The sequence below is a fragment of the Lactuca saligna genome, chromosome 1 (genome assembly GCF_052625555.1).
Source record: "Lactuca saligna cultivar CGN05327 chromosome 1, ASM5262555v1, whole genome shotgun sequence".
Taxonomy (NCBI): domain Eukaryota; kingdom Viridiplantae; phylum Streptophyta; class Magnoliopsida; order Asterales; family Asteraceae; genus Lactuca; species Lactuca saligna.
The window spans coordinates 2,701,071-2,724,600 of NC_136417.1; the positions used below are offsets into that span (position 1 = coordinate 2,701,071).

A 23,530-nucleotide genomic window follows, 5' to 3' on the forward strand; every position below is an offset into this window, starting at 1 on the left:
CTTCTCAGCATAATTCAGACTCGCGTCCACCTGGATATCCTCTAATGGTACCACTGCCGACTCGTCGGCTATATACTTCCTCAGTTGCGACACGTAGAAGGTATCATGAATCTGGTCCAACTCCGCAGGTAACTCCAAACGATATGCTACTCTGCCACCCTCGCGATCACCCTAAACGACTCAATATACCGGGGCCTCAGCTTGCCCCTCTTCGTGAAACGGATCACTCCTTTCCAAGGAGACACCTTCAGGATCACAAGATACCCAACCTATTACTCGAGCTCCGATCGGCACCTATCCGCGTAACTCTTCTGGCGACTCTGAGTGGTCAATAACCTCTGTATGACCTGTTGTATCTGCTCTGTCATCTGAAGCACTATCTCTGTACTACCCATCACACGTTGCCCTACCTCACCCCAGCAAATGGGGGTCCAACACCTCCTTCCATACAACAGCTCAAAGGGTGGCATACCAATGCTCGAATGATGGCTGTTGTTATAGGAAAACTCAGCCAAGGTCAAATACATGTCCCAACTCCCGTAGAAATCCATTACACATGCCTGAAGCATGTCCTCGAGCGTCTGAATCGTCCGCTTGCTCTATCCGTCAGTCTGTGGGTGGTATGCGGTACTAAAATGCAGCCTCGTACCCAATTCCTCTTGAAATTTCTTCTAGAATCTGGAATTGAAACGCACATCTCGATCTGAGACGATCGAGATCAGTACTCCATGCCGCGATACCACCTCCCTAACGTACAATTCTGCCAGCGTCTCTACGGAAGAGCTCTCACTGATGGCAAGGAAGTGAGCGCTCTTCATCAAATTGTTCACAATCACCCAAATTGCATCGACACCCCTAGCAGTCCTCGGTAATTTGGTGATAAAATCCATGGTAATTTGTTCCCACTTCCACTTTGGAATCTCTAACGGCTGCAACTTACAATGCGGACGCTGGTGTTCGACCTTAACCTTGCGACAGGTCAAGCACCTTTCTACGAACCATGCAACATCCCTCTTCATATAGGGCCACCAATACTCCTTCTTTAGGTCCAAATACATTTTAGTGGCCCCGGGGTGGATCGAGAACTTCGATCTATGCGCCTCCTCCATCAAGATGGTACGCGTTCCGCCCACAAACGGCACCCAAACTCGACCCTGAAAGGTCATAAGTCCTCGACTATCGGTAATGAACTCCGATACCTGCCCGATCACTCGCTCCCATTTGCGGTTCTCTGGTTTCACGGCCTCCGCCTGGGCCCCTCGAATGGTGTCCCACACTGGAGTCATCACTGTCAATCTCATGCAAACATCTCGTATCGGGGCGCCCTTCGCCCTACGACTCAGGGCATCGGCTACAACATTAGCCTTGCCCGGGTGATACAGGATCTCGCATTCATAATCCTTTACCACATCTAAAGGTGGAAAAATTGACACGACACGAACCCGATACGAAATAAACGGGTTTGGGTAAGATATTTCAACCCATTTAAATAAACGGATTGACACGACACGACACGAAAATTAAACGGGTAAGGTTAGGGTTGAGAATTTTAACTCGAATATGACTCGAATATGACCCGTTCATTTATATGCAAATTTTTTGAATTATTTAAATAAACTAGAAAGATACAAAACCAAAACCATAGGTAAAAGAAACCTTCAAATTGAGTCATTTTGTAATATTGAAATGACTTAGCCGTCTAGATCAAGACTTAATTTCAGTTTTTCCATTCTCTCCCAAACTACCCACTCTCTTTCACCACTCTCACATCCTCGCGACATTTTCATCCACCTCCCCAACTCCTACTCTTTTAATTTTATCATATGAACTTGCTATGACTTCATCTATTATGCCTCCAAACTATTAGTTTTCTCTCCGCCTACCCAACTACTACTCTTTCAACATGCTCAATCTTTTAACCTCACATGACACGACATATTTCAAGGTATAGCCCTAACCCAAAACCCGACACGAACACGACACGTTAATTAAATGGTTCGGTTAGGGTCAAGCACTTTCAACCCGTTTAGTGTTTCGACGCGACATGAACCCGACACGACACGACACGACACGAGTTCCACCTCTAACCACATCCAACCATCTCCTCTGGCGCATATTCAGGTTAGGCTGATCCATCAGGTACCTCAAGCTTTTATGATATGTGTATATGGTACACCGAACCCCATACAGATAGTGATGCCATATCTTGAGGGCGAACACCACTGCCCCCAACTCTAGATCGTGGGTGGGATACCTTAACTCATGAGGTTTCAGCTGCCTCGATGCATATGCTATCACATGCCCCCTCTGCATAAGCACCGCTCCCACCCTGATATCGATGCATCACAGTACACCACAAAATCCTCCATCCCTTCCGGGAATGCAAGCACCAGAGCTTCGCACAATCTCTGGCGAAGTGTCTCAAATGAGGTCTGCTGCTCCGGACCCCATGAAAAAGCAACATCCTTCCGGGTCAACTTGGTGAGGGTCACGACAATGTTAGAGAAATCCATGATAAATCTCCGATAGAAACCAGCCAACCCAAGGAAACTCCTGATCTCGGTAGGTGACCTCGGCACATCCCAACTCATCACCGCCTCGGTCTTTGCCGGATCGACCAATATCCCCTTCTGGTTAACGAGATCCCCTAGGAACTGGACCTCCCATAACCAAATTCACACTTGGAGAGTTTGGCGTAAATCCTCTCTCGAATACACCAAGATATCATCGATGAATACGATCATCGAACGATCCAACATCAACCTGCACACTCTGTTCATGAGATCCATGAACGTTGTTGGTGCATTGGTGAACCTGAAAGGCATCACCACGAACTCGTAATGCCCGTAACAAGTCCTGAACATTGTCTTTTGGATATCTTCATCCCAAACCCTCATCTGGTGATATCCCGACCTCAAGTCTATCTTGGAGAACCAAGACGCTCCCTACAATTGATCGAACAGATCGTCGATCCTCGATAACGGATAACGGTTCTTGACCGTCAACTTGTTCAACTCCCGTTAATCAATACATATCCGGTGTGAACCATCCTTCTTCTTGACAAAAAGGATCGGCGCTGCCCATGGTGAGCTACTCGGTCTGATAAACACCTTTCCCTACAGCTCTTGAAGCTGCAAGGATAACTCCTTAATCTCGGGCGGCGCAAGGCGATAGGGTGCCTTGGCAATAGGTGTCGCCCCTGGCACCAAGTTGAAACGAAACTCCACCTGCCTCTCGGGAGGCACACCCGGAAACTCCTCGGGGAAAACATCAGGGAACTCCCGCATAATCGGGACCTCATCAATTGAACTTGGCCTCCCAGCGGCCACTCGCGTGTCTATCACATAGGCCACAAATCCCCTACAACCCTACTGTAAACTCTGCCTCGCCCTAGCAGCCAAAAAAAATGGTGACTCAAGACGGGTACCCTCACCGTACACCGTAAGTACTCCCCCACTAGGGTCTCAAATCGTCACCAGCAGATGCTCGCAGTCTATAATAGCTCCAAATTGGCTCAACCAATCCATGACTACTATGACACATACGTCCCCCATCGCAATCGGAACTAGATCGATCGGGAACCCCACACCAAAGATTTCAAGTCTACATCCTCGAATCACCTCCGTGGCATACACTGCTCGCTCGTTAGCTAAAGAAACTCGTAGAGGTCGACTCAAATCCTCTCGACAAATACTGATATGATGACTAATAGCTAACGACACAAAAGATCGACTCGCTCCCAAGTCAAATAGCACTAAGGTAGGTACAGAATTCACAAGAAAGGTACCTACGCATAACATAATATAAACATAATATCTCAGACTCAAATAAATAGAGAGAAGAATACATACCGACCACAACGTCGGGTGCTGCGCGGACCTCCTCCGTTGTCAACTGGAAGGCTCTCCCGCGAGCCTTTGGTGCCTCGGCCTCCACTGGCCGAACCTCGGTAGCCCTAGCAGCAGGCGCAGATCCCTGAGCTGATCCCTGATGTAACTGAGGGCACTCGGCCTTCCGATGGCCGGTCTGGTTGCAATGGAAGCAAACAGAAAATACCTTGGGACAATCCCTCGCGATATCCCCCTCCTTCCCGCACTTATAACATACTCCTGCCCTGCACGACCCCTCGTGACTCTTGCCTCACTTCCCACAACTGCGGCCCTTTGCGCTCCCAGATCTCGAATCAGCGGGCCTGGTCCGCTTGGCTGCCGGCTGAGATTGAGTCGGCCGCCGATCCATCCTCTGTGACTTGGCCTCCTCCCTGGCCTGAGTCTCCAACTCAATCTCCCTCTTCCGGGCATTTGCTTGGAGCTCAGCAAATGTCCGGTAAGTTGAGTTCGCCACGAACTCCCGAATATCTCTCCTCAGAACACTCAGATACCGGCTCATGCGAGCCTGCTCGGTAGACACCTGCTCAGGGCAAAACATCGCCCTCTCATGAAACTTTTGCGTAATCACCGTAACTGAATCAGTACCCTGCTTGAGGGTCAAAAACTCCTGAGCCAGTCGTTCCCTTTCCACAGGGGGAATGTACTCATCTCGAAACATGGTGGTGAACTTTTCCCAAGTCACCTAAGAAATCTCTGCCAGAGTGAAGCTCGCCATAACAAACTTCCACCAACCCTTCGTTCCTAAGCGAAGCTGGTTCAGAGCGAACCGTACCCTCAAGTGCTCTGGACAAGAACACGTGTAGAAACGTCCCTCGATATCAGAGATCCACCTCATCGCAGCAATCGGGTCCTGCATCCCATCCAACTCTGGTGGCTTCGTGTTACTGAACTCCCGAAACAACAACGAATCACCTCCGTCACTGCTGCATACCGCTCATCAAAGGTCTCAATCAATGTGGTCTTGATGTCCCCGAACATCTCTGAAATCTTGGCCCGGATGGCATCAGCCACCTCCTCATGAATCAATCGACGGATCTCCTCATCGCTGACACCACTGCTCCCAGGTGTGTGTTGTGTCCCAACCATGATGTCTCTAAAATACAACATAAAAATATCAGAGACTCGATCGAGCATACTCGCACTCGATAACGCGACCATACTTGTCCTCTAATATCCAAAGGGTTCTTGCTTGGACTGCTCACTGATCCGGTGTCTTCAATAGTATGGGCCCTATACTACTGACCACACCGCATCAACATTCACCCCCAAGTCCTCCTCCTTGGATCCCGGATCGCAAGTACTCTACTCTCGCTATGCATTGGCTACCCCCGATAGACCTCTCATGAGCTCCTAACTGCTACCTATTCACTCTCAAGGCATCTCATAGCAGCAGTAATCTCCTAGGCTAAGGCATCACAATCAGGCCACTCTAGTCCTAATATGAGTACCTAGCCTACTCTAGCATGCATAACATAACATATCATATCTACTAACACATAATGTAAGGGTATTTTCGGGATTCACCGTTCGGGCGCTGGCTGACCGTACACACTGCTCCGCCCTGGTTGTTTCAAAACTTATTACTCTTTTTAGAAAAATCAGTTCTTATTGGTTGAAAATTTCTCAAATCCTCAGTTTGAGTTCAGATACGCACAAAGGTGCATCCGAGTCCCTCAAACCAAGGCTCTAATACCAACTTGTAACGACGACATTTTCAAAACAAATTTTTTTCATTTTTCAACAACCAAATTTTAAATATAAAACATTCTCAAAAAGTATTCCACAATAGTTATCAAATCAAACATATCACAAGATCACAAATCAAATCTCCTCTCTATGTGTACGATTCACACCGACGTCTTTCCCCGGTCCTCGCTAGTACCTAAAACACATAACACAACAACTGTAAGCATAATTACCCATATATAATAGTTAAAATCAACTAAATACCTTTGTATTAAATATAAGTTAATATTACCTTGTTTGATATACATTAATTTATTTTAATTATCTATATTTTATTGATTTTAACTAATGGATTCTCTAACTACGCTCACACATAAAAAAAAAATATTAATCGAAGTATTAATTATGAGGAATATTACAATAATTAAATATGATAAATATTAATTATAAATAATGTTGTTTATAATTAATTTATTTTATATTTAATCATGATAATATTACATATAATTAATATTTATCATATTTATATTTAATCATGATAATATTACATATAATTAATATTAATATTGTTTATAATTAATTTATTTTATATTTAATCATGATAATACTACATATAATTAATATTTATCATATTTATATTTAATCATGATAATATTACATATAATTAATATTTATCATATTTAATTATAATAATATTTATTATAATTAATACTTCAATTATATTTTCTTATGTATGCTTTTACGACGTATATTAGAAAAATTCTATGCCTAATACTATATGTTTTGCATATTTTTTACATTCTTGTACTATAACCAAAATATTGATGAGATAGTTTCATAAATTTGGATTTACTAAAGAATCTTAGGTATGCCTCTTCTGAAAAATATAATCACTAGCTAGTTATAATAATAATAATAATAATAATAATAATAATAAAAAAAAAAAAAAAAAAAAAAAAAAAAAAAAAAAAAAAAAAAGACAACAACCAGACCGAGACAAATTAAAAGATATATTAATTATTATTATTTTATCATCATATACCAATTCAACTTGTTTAAAGCGTCCGTTTTTGGCATCCTAGAGTGTTGCTCAATTCCGACTAAGTGCTACACAGGAAATAAAAAAGAATTCAATAACTAAAATAAGATTATATTATGAGGATTACCTCTATAAACATTGTTTGTTCCTTCCTTCTTCAAATATCTTCCAAGAAGTCAACATAAGTTGTTCACCTTGATGCACAATTAATTTGACCGGGATTTCATCTTCGTGTCAGAAAACGTTTACGTGCCCACTTGTCCATATAGAAAGCGGCATGATGATATAATATCCCACTATATATGTATATCTGTACATATATCATATGTATGCTATATAATTAAGAAGCATATATATGAATTTGTATATATTGACCGAAGTCGGGTTTTGGAAGTTGGAACTGGAAATTTCCTTTTCTTTGGGCCAAAGGCAGACCAGGCAACGTAAATCCGAATCAGATTCTTGTTTTGGAACCTACGATTACTTGTGTCAACCAGGTTTATCCATAACGTGTGGAATTGTCGTACGATGATGCAAAGTTGACACTTGTGCCAAATTTTATAGCCTAATCTTCTCTTAATTCCTTATCTTAATCTACATAGATAAGTATATATATAAATGAGATTCTTCAAGAAACAATACGTTAAACTTAAACATCCCAACATTATATATTCACCCTTTTTCTCGTTTTCGAAATCCACAAGTTCAAGATCGGATAATTAACAGAATGGCGACAACATTGGTTCTTGGATATGGTAACATGATGAGTAGCATTGAGTATTTACAGAGATTGCCTATTACCCGTCTGGTAATCACTAAGAAACTGGCAGCTATAATTGGCCTCCAACCTCAGAAACCGCAGCTTGTCGGAGGCACTCTCACTTCCAGCAGCCAATTAAATCGTAGAGCCTTCTTGGTGTACAGTGTTAAACCAGGAAATCATCATCGTCCTCCTCCTCCTACCGGTGACTCTCCAAGTTCATGGTCAGTTATGATTTTGGAATATTTTTTTTTTTTAATTCGACAAGAAGTGTTTGATTTAGGTTGATATATACTTGGAAACTAACATAACAAGCTTCTATAAATGACAACTTATCTTATGTATTTTTTTTTAATTGCAGGCAACAATGGCTTTTTAGAATAATAACTACCGTGATCGTACCATTTTTCAGTAGAAAATGGAGCAACTTATTGAAATTTAAAGGTACAAATTAAACAATTGATATCTAATATATTCAATATCTTTGGTAATAAATACTAATTAACATGCTTAACATTTTGTTTGCAAAGATGAAGTTGATACTGTGATTGAGGAAACCGAGAAAATAGTAGAGTATGTGGAGGAAGTGGCGGAGACGGTAGACAAGGTGGCAAAAGAGGTGGCGGATCATCTTCCTGATGGTGGTAAATGGAGAAACGCCGCCTTGTTTGTGGAAGATGTGGCGGAGGAAGTAGCAAGAGAAGCTCAATTGGTTGAAGATTTCCTACATAACGTTGAAGAAGTAGAACAAGAGGTGGAGTTGTTGGGTGAATCAGTCAAAGATCAAACCAAGAATTTCCATCAAGATCCTAACTCAAGTACTCAAAAGATTCATTAATTTTGAGTTTGACTGTATATAATTATATGGAAAATATATTTTTTTATACGTAAATTTGATTACTTCTGTATAAAAAACGATAACGGTAATTCATGAAAATTTTAGTTGTTTAGTATTAATTCTTCTCTATGTGTTTGTTAATTAAATAATCGAACTTGAAAGAAGCTCAAATGGCAGGAGGAATTCAGAAATTTCAGATGTTGAACATCCATCTTCTCTTTCGTACGTAAGCTAATTACTTCTGCCATGCATTTACGATATGGCGCCTATATATAGTTCATAATGCACAACTACATCTCTGATGATACAAAAGGAAGCAGAATGTTTTATGGTTTAAACCTAATAAGGTTGCCTCCTAGTAGCATGACGTACAGAATATCGGATCATTCTTAATGCAGCATCACTATTTTTTTTGGTAAACTATGTGTTGTGGGTCTTGTAGCCCATCACACCCACAAAGTTTGGGTGGGCCTTCTCTTAAATCTATATTATATGGGAGATGATTTGTAAACAATAAATTTTTTTCATACACAACAATTGATGTTTTAAAATGTTGTACTGTACAACTCTATAATGCATAAATTGTTGTATATGGCAAAAAATTGTTGTGTACGAATCACTTCACATATTATATATACTATAAGGCTAATATCAATATCAATGTTTTGAAAATTACTTTCTAAGTTGAATCATTTTCGATTCTACCATCGGTTTTTCTGGTTTCCAGAATTTTTATGTATTGTGATTTGTGGATAGGTCATTAAATTCGTTATTGACCTGTTAATTAAACCATTATTTTTGGATTTAAAAGGCTTTCCGGTTATAATGCTGACATAGTATTAATAATTAATTTATATTGTTTGGTAGTCATTCATTTAATCTACTTGGAAAACAATTTAACCCTATATACCCTTACCTTCTTATAGAAAGCATCACCCACCTTTCAGCTTTGTTGAACACCAACTCCATCTCATTTTTTATGACCGACAACAAAACTTCATCATCTTAGTTCTTAAACAACTATCATTGTCATCCTCAATCTTCTATTGATACCTTTTATCCTCTTTCGCCTCCTAAGGATTTCTAGTGAAGTTTGATTTTTAGAGAGAACAGGCTTCTAGATAAAGAAAATCAAAGATATTGTAGTTGAAGAAGACGAAGATATGTGAGCTTTGTAAATCCACCGGAATTACGATTTTACAACCTTACAACCTCTTACTCTCAACGTTTGCTCGAGCTGTCTCCTTCAAGCGTTTTGGAGAGAGAACATTTCTAGAGAGAGAAAATCAGAGATCTGATTTGTGAAGCGTTTTGGTTTTTTGATTCGTTGATTGTAGGTGAGTAAAAGTTTCATAGATTGAGTTCATCGATTGTTTCACGAGCTCAACTTCATGGAGGAAAGAGGTGATTCTGAACCAAGTGAACCGTCAGAGCTTTTTGCCAACATGTTTTCTTCTCAAGTAGACCTCCAAGATCGATTTTTTGTTATTCTTCCTCATGTAAACCATTGAATTCATGTTGTTCTTCTTCAATGGTTTTTTATTCTGATTTGGAAGTTCAGTTTTGGTTCTTTGATTTTGCTTTTCGTGTCTGATTTTAGGAGTATAAGTGTATAAGTATTCAAGGAAGATGAATGGTGTTCATTTTTTGTTTTTTTTGTGTATTCAAATATTCTGATGTTCTTGTTGTTCCGATTATTTTTTGTGATTTGGTGTTCATTTTGGTGTGTTCGTTAGAGGAAGATGAACAGTGGTGGTGGTGGTGGTGGTTGGAGGTGGAGATAGGGTGGGCGGCAGGCGATTATGGTAATGATTGTGGTGGGACCGTGGGAGGTAGGAGGTGGAAAGTGTGAGAATTGATTTAAAGGAAGAAGAATTAGGGGTTAGAGGAAGAGGAATGGTTTATCTATTTCAGTCATGCTTGTGGACGATGATGTAGTTGGCGATGGTGGCAGGTGCTTCCCAAAAAAAATAAAGATAAAGCTGACATTGACATGGATTAATAAATGTGGCTACTAAAAAATAAAGACAAAATGATTATTAGTGACATATGAGTATAATAACCGGGAAACCTTTTCAATCCGAGAATAATGGTTTAATTAACATGTCAATAACAAGTTTAATGGTCTATTGTGCACGAAAATTACTTTAGTAACCAAATTGGACAATTAACCAAACTTTAATGTGCTACCGTGTCATTTTCCCTTTTGGATACATATATATGAAAAATCAAGAATTTGACATTTACAAGTTTAAACATTAAAAATACATATAATAATAATGGTGGATCAATCAAAATACATTAATAAAATGTATAATTATAAGTTTTACATCAATCGAACTATTCAATTTGCTTTAAAATGATCTGTTGTTATTAAGGGACCAAGTGAAAATTCAAATATCCAAATTCAATAAACCGATTCAAACACTTTTTTATTAGTTCTATTACACCGGTTCAACTTGTTTTCTATAGTACGATTCGTTCCAATCTAAAAATTAACATAAAATCGGTGACAATTGAACTGCTCATAAATCTGGGTCGTGGTTCGAACCAATTTTTAAAGCATTAGATAATATATTTATTTTATATGGAAAATGGATAAAATCGTAAAATGAGATCAATCAATTTTTAAAAGTTAGAATGAAAGTGTAAATTTGATTAAACATCATTCATGTAGTTTACACTACCTTAATATTATAAATCAATTTATTGAATTTCCTACCTAACATTATTAAACTATTCCGCACATTTTTGTGGTGTCCTTTATGCATTAGGTCAAGCTTTTTGGTCTATTCAATTATCTTGAATAAACAATTTGGCATGTGAATTGCTGATAATTCTGTTCACAAGATAATCTTTTCAACCAATTACTCAATAAACAACAACATATGGCCAATTATTTCATTGCTCTTCCATATTCCGATGGTGTATGCAACATGCCAGCTATAAAAATAAATAAATAAATAAAGGTTTCATACTTATATTTAAAATTTTAATCGATATCACTAGAACACATTAATTTAAAACAAAAGTTCAGTAGTTTGGACATAACCTTTTCCGGTTAGCTTTTTTTTTTTTTTTTTTTTTTTTTTTTTTTTTTTTTGCAAGAGTTTATATCGGACAAAAAATGCGAGCTCAGATTAATGTAATAATACGTTAATATTACAAGTACTTTATAATGCTTTTTAGTGACATATATTAAGACTGAAGTTTTATTTCATTTTTATCAAACATGTACAGAAGAAAAATGCAAACAGAAGATTATTAGCTGTAAACATAAAGACGAGTACCGAGTAGGTAGTTGTAGTGTAGACAATATAATTATATGATGCCCTTCGTTGGATACGATTGCTCTCTTTGTTTCTTAGCTAGCTAACAACCACGTGCCACAAGGGCCAATATGTCATAAACACGACAATTTCCGGATATCATATTATTTGTACGTGATTACAGCATCATCTCCTGATCTATATGTATCTGTATATAATATATATTCCATAAATTGTTTTCTACACATAATATCGGAAAAGAAGTTGAAATTTTAAAGATCTTAATTAACCCATGTCGATCACAACGTGTTTGTCTTCTCAAATAAATTTGCATGAAACCCTAACTCACAAATCCCATGTTAGTCTTTCATTCAATCCTATTTCTGGTTTTCCGATCAACAAACACACCATAGCGCTAGCTCCGCTCACAACCACCAACACCGCCGCCAGTAGATGGGAATCCATGATCACTTATGCCAACGTGGAACCCGCCGGAACACCATCTCCACCACCTACTCCTCCATCTGGTTCTTGGTAATTAATCTTCCAACTTATTTGTTAATTTTATGTACTTAATTATGAGTCTTTTAAATCTATTTGTTGCTTTAAATTAGTTTTAAACTTTTCGTAGGAAGAATTGGGCTATTGGGATTTTGATGACATTTGTCGTCCCCTCTGTTACAACAAAAGGAGGTCCAATCAAATTACTTCTGCGTAAGTATTAATTAGTTAAGGGTTTTCTATTTAATGTTGGAATAGAAAGTTTTATCTAAAAGTATTGGGTTTTCCAGAGAAAGTTGACCACATAGTGGATACGGCGGAGCATATATCGGATATAGTGGAGTCGGTGGCGGATAAGGTGGACAAAGTGGTGGAGGAGCTCGAAGACGATCTGCCGGAAAATAGCCAAATCAAGAAGACTCTTGATTACATCGAACAGGTGGCTGAAAGAGTCGAAAAAGATGCTCACACCGCCGGCGATTTCATTGACAAGGTTGATTTTTGCTAAAGTATTTATTTATTAATTATATTTCAAAATCTATTTAATTTTTCTTTTTATATCAAAAGAAACTCAGATTACATACATAAATGATTTAATTATTTTGGAATTTCAGTTTCAAGAAATGCAAGAGAAGATAGAGGATATAATGGAACCCATGCTAGAGGAAGCTAGGGAAGTTGCAAAAGAAACCACGGAAAAAGAAAAAGCAAAAAAACAATGACGTTGATTTTAATTAATACTGAAACCTTGTAAAATTCTGATCAACCGGTTAAAGAGACGAGTAGCCAGAAAAACCGTTACTCTACTTATAAGCAATCGACACTTGCTTGCATTAATTCGATTCTTGAGCTATTAAAGAGCAACTGTGTTATGGTGCAAAGTTGTACACAATGTTGTACCATATTGATGTAATGCCGGTCTTTCATCTAATAATTGACGATGAAAAACTAAATTATTATAAAATTTCATTTGAGTAGTAGACATTTGTTGACCCTTTTTTCTTTATACCTTTGTTGACTTTTTGTTGTTTTATTTACATTAACGGTAATATTTTGAAAATATTAAGTAAATTTTTTATATTTAAGTCAAAAAAAACCATCAATTATTCGTTCAAAAACTCATAAGTATGATAATGTATAAAATAGTTATTATCCTACAAATTATATTATCAAAGGCGGAACATTAGTAAATGTGATGCAATCATGTCGAACTTTTCCCCCTGGAATCGGAAGTACCTTAAAAACATTTTAAACATAAAACGTAAACACAAATCTTACTGAGTTCCCCAAAATACCACATATCATACATACAATTGTCATAAGCTACCCACATGGTCTTTTCCCTAGAATGTCATGGAATACCTTCAGGGTCTTACAACCAAGTGGCATGAGCAACACCCATGGTCTAACATCCAAGTGTCATGGGGTTACCTCAATCGGCAAATAAAAGATCCTACACTTATTACTGTTGCGAACCGACGAATACTTGAGCTATCAATACCAAATAACATCCAAATAACAATTGGATTCTAATCCATAGCTATCAATCCATAAATAGGGTAAAAATACCATTTTACCCCTAACTTAGTTTGGACCAAGATTTAGGCCCAAACCTATATTCCAAAAGGCCCAAAATCCAACTAACCATTCAAGGCCCATACTTGGCCCAATTTTCCAAATTGGGCCCAAAACTTTACATGGGCCTTACCCTAAAGCCCACTCATTCTCCTAGTCCAAAACACTTGCACTTATGTAACATCCCGACTCCCAGGTATATTATTTATTATTTATTTTTTAGATCTAATGAGCAACTCGACGAGTTAGTGCCTCAACTCGTCGAGTAGAGACTGATTGACCACGTGGGTCTAACAACTGACTCGACGAGTCAGAGAGCCGACTCGCCGATTTGGCGCTGTGAGATGAAACCCTAAATCCCCAGGGTTGGGGCCTATATAAGATAACTCATGACCTCTATTGCGCCTCACTAGCTTCCTAACTCCCCTGTGTGAAACCCTAATCGGCCATTAAGCTAAGAGAGAGTGTTTGAGCTAATATTTAAGTGTTTTGGTGAATCTTTTTGAAGAAAATAAGTGAGATACAAGCAAGGAATGAGGAGAGGTTGTGGGATCCAACATTCTTTCACTTGGAGCTTCTATGGAAGGTAAAAAGCTTGCACCTTTATCATCTTATTGGTTAGATCTCATGATTATGGAAGTTAGGGCTTTTACCACCTTTTGTTGGGACATTGAGTGTATTGAGTCTATTAGGAGGTCTGTACCATCAAATTCTGGTCAAGTCAAACCGACATACTTATGTAGTGCTTGTATAATAGGATATATTCTATGTCTTTTTATGTACATTTTTCTATCATAATGCAAAGTATCACTCAGAAGCTTCTAAAGTTCGGAAATTCTAAACCCTAAACAGGATGAGTGATGTAACAACTCGATAAAACATTATTACATACCCTCCAGGGGCATATAACACTCATAACAAGGCTTAATGGGGTTTACAAACCTTGCATTGCGAAGCTAAACACTCATAAAGGTCACAAACATGGTCTCTCTCAACCTCTCTCTCAATATCTCTCTCTCTCTCCCAAATCTCTCTCAAAGTCCCTTTTAACTTTTTATAATCACTCGGGTCATCCCGACCCTTAACTTAGTCAAAAACCACTTGAAACGAAGAAGATTAATGGAAAAACAACCTTAAATGGGCGAAACCTCTCTTAGAGCCGAAACTACCTTAAGGACCGAACCTCTCAAATCGAAAGTACCTTAAGGACAAGAAATTGCTGAAGACCGAACCTTCGGTCCTCAGTTCCATCCCACCTTCGGCTCTCGGCTCATTTCTCCTTCGCTTCCCACTCGAACAATTTCGCACGCAAGAATTCTCGGACCGAAACTACTTTAGGACCGAACCTCACATTAGACTACTAATCCTCATATATTTGCTTCCTTCTTCCTAATTTTTGACCACTTTTGCGTTTTAAGCCCATTTTTGATGATTTTGTCGAGGGATTTTCACCCAAACTCATATTTTGACATATAAAACCCCATATATTCATATTTTAATCATATTTTGGGGAGTTCTTTACCATAGATAATATCTTTTGTACAAGATATTATCTAAGGTTTGGTTGACTTTTCCAAGAAGTTATGACACCATACCCACTTTATGTCACTATTCACTCCTTACCATATCAAATCACAGTCCTTTTATGCATCTTCTAACACTCCAGTTTACTTACTTACACTAAATCCACCTAAAATATCTATATCTCACTCACTCCCCAAAAGAATCATTCATCACATTCTTAAAACAAATACTCTCTCTCTCTTTCTCTCCCTCTCTCTATTTCTTTCTTTCTTTCTCAATTTTCCTCTCTAAAGCTCGAAATTCCCAAGAAGTTCTTGAACTTCTCCTCCACTCTTGGTAAGTAACTTCATCCAAATTGTGGATTCTTATAAAAATACCGTCATATATGTTCGTAGATCTTCAAATCCTTAAGCCTTCTCCAAGTGTTCTTGACTTGCAAAACCCCCCTCTCTTCAACATCCACCTCAAGGAATCCCTCAAGGTGAGTTCATACCCCCCTTCTTTTCACGTTTTTAACTAGTTTTGTGGGGGGGGGGGGGGGGGGGGGGAGAGATTACAAGTCACCACATCAAAAACATGTTTTAACTCAAGTGACAGCTTTCAACAAAAAAGTTATGGCTCAATCAAGAACTGTTTTGACCATCTTAAACTCCATAAATTTAAAAACCGTTCAATATGAAAATAGTTCAGGCTTATACCTTTAAAATGACTACTTGAACATGTTCATACGATTTTTCTACAATTTATGGTGATTTTTTTTTAAACTTTCTATCAATGTTGCTAAAATTTCATACCAGACAGTCAAAATGGTCATTTTGACACTTGTTAGAGATCATTAAAAATCATAATAAAAATTGTGATTATACTAGACATATTTTCTGAACTTTCAGAGTTTACAGATTTAGATTTTGACTCACGATGATTTTTCTATGATTTTTACAAAAACAGGGACAGAAAAGTAAAAATTTATAACTAACAGTTTGCAAGTTATTCACACTTTGTAATGTGTTGAGCAAAGTGTTTATCTATGATGACTACATATTTTAAATGTGTTTTCTATTAAGTTACATTTAAATAATAGAAATTACTCATTTATTGTAAGGGTTCTTAGTTGTTACAAACATACAAGATGAAACATAATAAGTATAGCTTATGTTTTGCTAAACTACTAATCATTATGAAAAGGTTTAACTCTCACTACAAACGGGTTTTCATCACTACATGATAAACTATAATACGTATAGTTTATGTATCCTTACACTACAAATACACTACCAAAAGGGGTTCAATTTCACTACAAAAAAGGTTTTTCATTCACTCTACAAGTAAACTCGTTAATATAAATTGTGAGACACTACTTCATTGTACTCTTAGACTACGAGTTAAAAATCCTATAAGTTATAACCAGAGTCTCTTGTAAAGAGAGTGTGATAGTTGTATATAGATCTATATTGGGATTGAAAACCCACACCTAAGTTGCTTGCAACAGCCCAACCGGCCGGTCGGTGGTGACAAATGTCATAACAATTTTCGACGCCTGAAGAACGTCACAGCAAGTCTACTATGTCATAGTATGGTTAGTGTGACATCCCCAAACTCACGGCCAGAGAAGACCGATTTGGAGCAGCGTGCCTCATTTGAGACCCTTCGCCAGAGATTGTGCGAAGCCCTTCCTAAGGGAGTGGAGGACTTTATGGTTTATTGTGATGCTTATATATCGAGGTTGGGTGCGGTGTTGATGCAGAAGGGGCACGTGATAGCATATGCATCGAGGCAGATAAAGCCTCATGAGACGAGGTATACCACCCAAGATCTAGAGCTGGGGTGAATCCCTGGTGTTAGCCCTTCCCGAGGGAGTGGAGGACTTTATGGTTTATTGTGATGCTTCTATATCGGGGTTGGGCGCAGTGTTAATGCAGAGGGGGCACGTGATAGAATATGCATCGAGGCAGCTAAAGCCTCATGAGACGAAGTATCGCACCCACGATCTAGGGCTAGGGCGATAGTGTTCATCCTCAATATTTAGCGCCACTACTTATATGGGGTTCGATGTACCATATATACAGACGACAAGAGCCTGAAGTACTTGATGGATCAGCGCAACCTGAATATGAGACAGAGGAGATGGTTGGATGTAGTGAAGGACTACAACTGTTAGATCTTGTATCACCTAGGTAAGGCTAATGTGGTAGCAAATGCCTTGAGTTGCAGAGCCGAGAGCGCTCCGATCCGAGATGTATATATTAGGATGACGGTGATGACTCTAGTCTTAGATACCATCCGAGAGGCTCAGGTGGAGGATGTGCGACGGGAGAACCACAAAAGAGAGTGTCTAATTTGGCAAGTTTCCGAGTTTATGACAGACAGTCGTGGGCTTATGACTTTCCATGGGTGGATTTGGGTACCCTATACAGGTGGAGCTCACCGTGTATTGATGGAGGAGGCACATAGATCGAGATTCTCGATCCATCCAGGGGCCACTAAGATGTATTTGGATCTAAAGAGAGATTATTGTTGTCCCTGTATGAGGAGGGATGTGGCAATGGTAGTTGAGAGGTGCTTGACCTGTCGTCGGGTTAAGGTAGAATAACAGCATCCACATGGTCCGTTACAAACTTTAGAGATTCCCCTGTGGAAGTGGGAACAAAATTCTATGGATTTTTCACCAAGTTACCGAGGACTACGCATGGAGTTAACACAATATGGGTGATTGTGAACTGGCTGACGAAGAGTGCTCCCTTCCTCACTATCAGTGAGAGCTATTCTACAGAGAAATTGGTCGAGATCTACGTTCAAGAGGTGGTGGCACGACATGGGGTGCCAACATTGATAGTGTTAGATTGAGATGTGTGTTATACTTCCAGGTTCTGGAAGAAGTTTCATGAGGAGTTGGGTACCCGGTTTCACTTCAGTACAACTTACCACCCACAGACAGACGGGCAGAGTGTGACATCCCCAATTTCATGGCTAGAAAAAGACCGATTTGTTTATGCTTTGTTTTTAAAATCAGAGTAATCTTTTAAAGAAAACAGTTGCGGAATTTTTTCCCAAAACAAAGTATGATAAAAATTATCAAAGCATTTCTTTAGAGAAATGTATTTTCATTATATAACAAAATCTCAGGATGTCATGTTCAATACAGACCATAATAGACCTTAGAACAAGTATTCATAACTACTGGCCTATAATCCAAAATCTCTCGTCAAGTCCACCAACTTATACTCTTGTGTCATTACCTGTAATGCAAAGAAAACTGAGTGGGTCATGCTTGGGAGCCTGGTGAGCATATAGGGTTTTCAACCCACAATAATATAATTATTATATTTAATTATCAAACAATCAATTCAAATACCCACCCCCATTATCTCTATTTATTTCTTAAAGATTTATCCTAAGAACCAATTACCCTTCCCCCATTCATTCCTAAGGATTGCCCTAAGGAACTGGCACAATGTCTAGTGTTGCCAAGGTTCTTAGATTACCTCTGCTGAACACGCAATTCACAATAATTAATGAACACCTAGTTCAAGAACACCTAATGAACACTTAGTTCCAATATTAACCAATGAACACCTAGTTCACAAACACTTAATGAACACTTGGTTCAATTATCCCTGATGAACACTAAGTTCAAATATCTAACGAACACTTAGTTCGAATATCCCTGGTGAACCCAATCACCTAAGGAACACAGAGAATGAAAGCTCTTAGTTCAAACAACGTGATAATAAAGTATATCTCGATCCTACGAAACCACTAATGTTATAAACACATATAAATTATATTTCTAAAACAATATATCCCATCCCATCGATCCCCACATAGTGACCCTATACAATGATCTTACAAGATCTAGCCTAAGGAATCGACATGAACCACAAACTGACGAAGCTGCTTCGGAAATTCCCTGGCAGCAAACGAGGATCAATAAAGACATCAAATGAAGGGAATGAAATAAGTTTCACCATGAACCTTCGTTCGTAAAAGAAAGAACCACAAGATAGTTAATTCAGGGGTAGTTATTTAGATAACAATGCCTAGGTGTGGTCCGACTATCATGAGGTATTATACCCCCAGACTCTACATATCCCAGACTCGAACATTGCCTAGTAGCACCTAAGACACAGAGCTTTGAAAAAGACTTCGTACATAAAATGTACTTCTGTACGTAGGACGTACTCCACCGATCATCAATCTCACAATACACGTACTCTTAATAAGAGGCTACCCAATGTCCAAACTTAATTGAACTAAACATCCCTATTTAAGTCTTAACCCATCACTATGCAAAGCTACAATGTTTATAATCAATTTTTGATACTATCTCCGTTTAGGAAACACTAACTAGTGTATACTTAACATAAGGTTTTAAGTAATAATATCATATATTCACATCTTAACACATATTGAACCATAAATGATTCGTACGTTGTATATCATCAAATATATCTAACCCGTATTTCGGATAATAACATATACTTTACACACATATGTACATTTCATACTTTAATCAATACACGTATATAAATCACGTTCCTAAAAGGGACTATACGCATGATACCTTATCGTATGAACACGAAATTCAAAAATACATAATCCGTACTCCCGGATCTAAAATTTACCTCCTTACCTAATCCATATTCCCGGATCTAAAACTAACCTCATGATTTGATCCATACTCTCGGATCTAAAAATAACCTCCTATCCTGATCCATACATCCAGATCTAAAACAAGTTTATCTCTTTATCCTTTTATCTCATTGTCCAACCCGCCTTTTATCACCTACCAACAACCTCATCTACTCATGTTCTACCCAACATATTTTTAGATACAAAATACGTATATAGTTTAACTCATTAAAACTTATATAATTCATCCATTACACAATCATCTCAAATAAACAACAAAATATTATACATGTAGCACGTATTTCATAGAAAATACTTAATATTTATTTGTTAGAAGAAAGTGACCACACACTTACTTGATTAGAAGATGATCAGACAGCACTACGACTTGTAGAAGTAGTATTCTTCGGTAGATCTGGAAGATCTTTACAAAAACCGGGCCCCTCGCGGGCATAGCTTCGGCTCGGGAATCTTACTTCTCAGGATCTTCGGGGCTTTCTTCGGGGCTCGGGAATGATACCGGGGCTTCGGGATATTTCTTGCATGAAAAACGATGCAAAAACGCGAGAGAAAGGAAAGAAATGAGCAAAGAACTCGGCTGCACTCGACTTCCTTTTATAGGGGCTGGATTTACGATTTACGTTGGATGTAAATATATTTATGCTGTGCGTAATGGGGATAAGGCCGGTGACTCCCCCCCTCTATCGGATAATATCGAATTTATATTTAAATTTAATATTTTAATTATTCAATAAACTTTAAAAATTCATATCTTCCTCATACAAACTCTGTTTTCAACGTTCTTTATATCCCCACGTAGGTGAGACTACGTTCTATAATTTTTGTTTAGACTTTGTTGGCTAATTTTGAATTTATTTTTATTATATTATTTTAGTAGGCCGGGACAGGAAAACTACGTTATAAATTCATAACTTCTTCATCCGAAGTCCGTTTTCGCCTATCTTTTTATCGTTTCACTACAATTGACGAGATCTTCGATTCTCGTTTAGATTGTTTTGGCTAAAAACAGCTCGATCTCAAATCGAGTATTCGGGCTGCATACTGCTAAGCTGAAACTTAGAAAAATCATAACTTTCTCATATGAAGTCAGATTTGGACGTTCTTTTTATGCAAGCTCACGGTTTAATGAACTCTACGACTTTCGTTTAGATCGCTAAGGCTAAATATCACTTTAACGTAAATTCACTATTTACGTCGCGCTATGTTGTGTCGGTTCTATCATGAAACTTCAACATGTCATAACTTCTTCGTTATAACTCGGATTTCGGCGTTCTTTATATGCACGTAAACCTTGTAACATATAATATAACTTAGTTAAGATTATTCATTCTAAATAAAGATTATTCATTCTAAATAATCTTTCATCAATAATTCATTTTTCATGTCTATCGTCTCTAAATTGACTTGTCCGGATCTACGGGCGTTACACAGAATGGGCGGAAGATTCAAACACTCGAGGACATGCTGCGTGTATGTGTTATGGACATCGGTGGAAGTTGGGACACTTTTTTTTCCATTGGCTGAGTTTTCATACAACAACATCCACCATTCTAACATTGGTATGCCTCCCTTTGAGCTGTTGTATGGGAAGAGGTGTTGGATTCCCATTTGTTGGGGAGAGGTATGGCAGCGAGTGATGGATGACACTAAGATAGCGCTAAGGACGACCGAGCAGATCAGCAGGTCAGACCGGGGTTACTGACAGCCCAGAGTCACCAAAAGAGCTACGCAGATCGGCGATGATCCGAGCTAGAGTTCCAGGTTGGAGATTTTGTCCTCCTGAAGGTATCCTCATGGAAAGGGGTGATCCGATTCAGGAAACAGGGCAAGCTGGGGCCCCGATACATTGGTCCTTTCAGAGTGATCACCAGAGTAGGTAAGGTAGCTTATCGGTTGGAGCTACCTGTAGAGTTGAGTCAGATCCATAACACATTCCACATGTCTCAACAGAGGAAGTGTGTAGCCGATGAGATGATAATGGTGCCATTAGAGGATATTCAGGTGGATGCGAGCCTGAATTATATTAAGAGGCCGATTGTGATCTTGGATCGGAAAATGAAGGTTTTGAGGAACAAGGAGGTGCCCCTGGTTCAGCTCCAGTGGAAACATCAGAAAGGGTTCGAACGGACTTGGGAGCCAGAGTTTGAGATGCGAGAGTAGTATCTAGAGTTCTTTCCGGAGCATGACTTCGAGGGCGAAGTCTGATTCTAGTGGGGGAGAATTGTAACATCCTGACTCCCAAGTATATTATTTATTATTTATTTTTTAGATCTAATGAGCAACTCGACGAGTAGAGACTGATTGACAACGTGGGTCTAACAACCGACTCGATGAGTCAGAGAGCCGACTCGCCGAGTTGGCGCTGTGAGATGAAACCCTAAATGCCCAGGGTTGGGGCCTATTTAAGAGAACTTATGACCTCATTTGCGCCTCACCAGCTGTCGAACTCCCCTGTGTGAAACCCTAATCGACCATTGAGCTGAGAGAGTGTTTGAGCTAATATTTGAGTGTTTTGGTGAATCTTTTGGAAGGAAAGAAGTGAGATACAAGCAAGGAACGAGGAGAGGATGTGGGATCCAAAATCTTTCACTTGGAGCTTCTGTGGAAGGTAAAAAGCCTGCACCTTTCTCATCTTATTGGTTAGATCTCATGATTATGGAGGTTAGGGCTTTTACCACCTTAGGTCTAGACTTCAGATCTAGACCTTGTGAGGTCCATAGAGTCCAAAGGTCCTAACTTTATTCAGCCAGAGTATTTGTGCTTAAACACCCTTGTTAGAGTTGTAATGGCATTTTGAAGAAAAATATGCCATGCATGGACGTCAAGATCGAAGCTTTACGTGACATTCGAGCCTTGGGAGCTTAGATCTAGGGTGCGGAGTAGTAGATCTTCCTTAAAACGTATGAATGAGAATTCATACTGAAGGGACTCGTCGAGTCAACGACCTGACTCGATGAGTCGGCTAGGGTTTTCCCCAATGAGTCTGGTCAGGGGTGACTCGACGAGTTGAGATGGGTTTTCGCGACATTCTGAGGAATAGTGGGGACTTGGCGAGTCACATAAGTCCACTCAGGGAGTTGGGTCAACATGAGCAGTTGACTTGAGTGTTGACTTCTATTGACTTTAGGGTTTGGTCAAGATAGGGTCTATGGGTGCCATGGAGGGGTAAAATGGTCTTTTACGTATCTCAAGGGTTAGAGAGAGTTAGAGTGAGTTATATGTCATTTTGATCTTTATGAGTTAATTAGAGATGTGTATTTCATATAGGCAAAGATTAGGCTATTCGAGGGGTATCCAATATTCTTTGCTTACTTACGAGGTGAGTCTTCTCACTATACTTACCATGAGTGGTATCTATGTGTGACCGGAGGGTCTTATGTGCTTATTTGAGTTATGTGATATTATGCATTTTGGTTGTGTGATATATATATATATATATATATATATATATATATATATATATATATATATATATATATATATATATGTTACATTATGTGTTTACTGAGATAGGATCGGAGTATGCAAACCGAGTTGTGGGACCGTAGGGTTTCCACTAAGACGGGACCGGAGGGTGCAACCCGAGCTGTGAGACCAGAGGGTCCTCACTGAGACAGATGACTGGAGGGTCCACACCAAGACGCATGAGACCGGAGGGTCCATGCCGAGTTATAGCCATGAGAGGCTTATTATTTGTGTATGTGATATTTTAGGGAACTCACTAAGCTTCGTGCTTACCGTGTTGTATGATATGTGTTTCAGGTACTTCTCAGGACCACGGAAAGGTGTCGGCGTGAT

General features: G+C 38.9%; 2 protein-coding genes across 2 annotated transcripts; both read left to right on the forward strand.

Moving 5' to 3' along the window:
- Nucleotides 1–7,246: 7,246 nt before the first annotated feature.
- Nucleotides 7,247–8,332, forward strand: LOC145047779 (uncharacterized). Its single transcript, XM_078996132.1, has 3 exons — nt 7,247–7,599; nt 7,737–7,819; nt 7,906–8,332. The coding sequence occupies exons 1-3, from the start codon at nt 7,343–7,345 to the stop codon at nt 8,211–8,213; spliced, it is 648 nt and encodes a 215-aa protein (XP_078852258.1). The 5' UTR covers nt 7,247–7,342; the 3' UTR covers nt 8,214–8,332.
- Nucleotides 8,333–11,622: 3,290 nt separating this feature from the next.
- LOC145027178 (uncharacterized) lies at nt 11,623–12,960 on the forward strand. Its single transcript, XM_078976895.1, has 4 exons — nt 11,623–12,016; nt 12,114–12,196; nt 12,274–12,476; nt 12,598–12,960. The coding sequence occupies exons 1-4, from the start codon at nt 11,775–11,777 to the stop codon at nt 12,703–12,705; spliced, it is 636 nt and encodes a 211-aa protein (XP_078833021.1). The 5' UTR covers nt 11,623–11,774; the 3' UTR covers nt 12,706–12,960.
- Nucleotides 12,961–23,530: the final 10,570 nt, after the last annotated feature.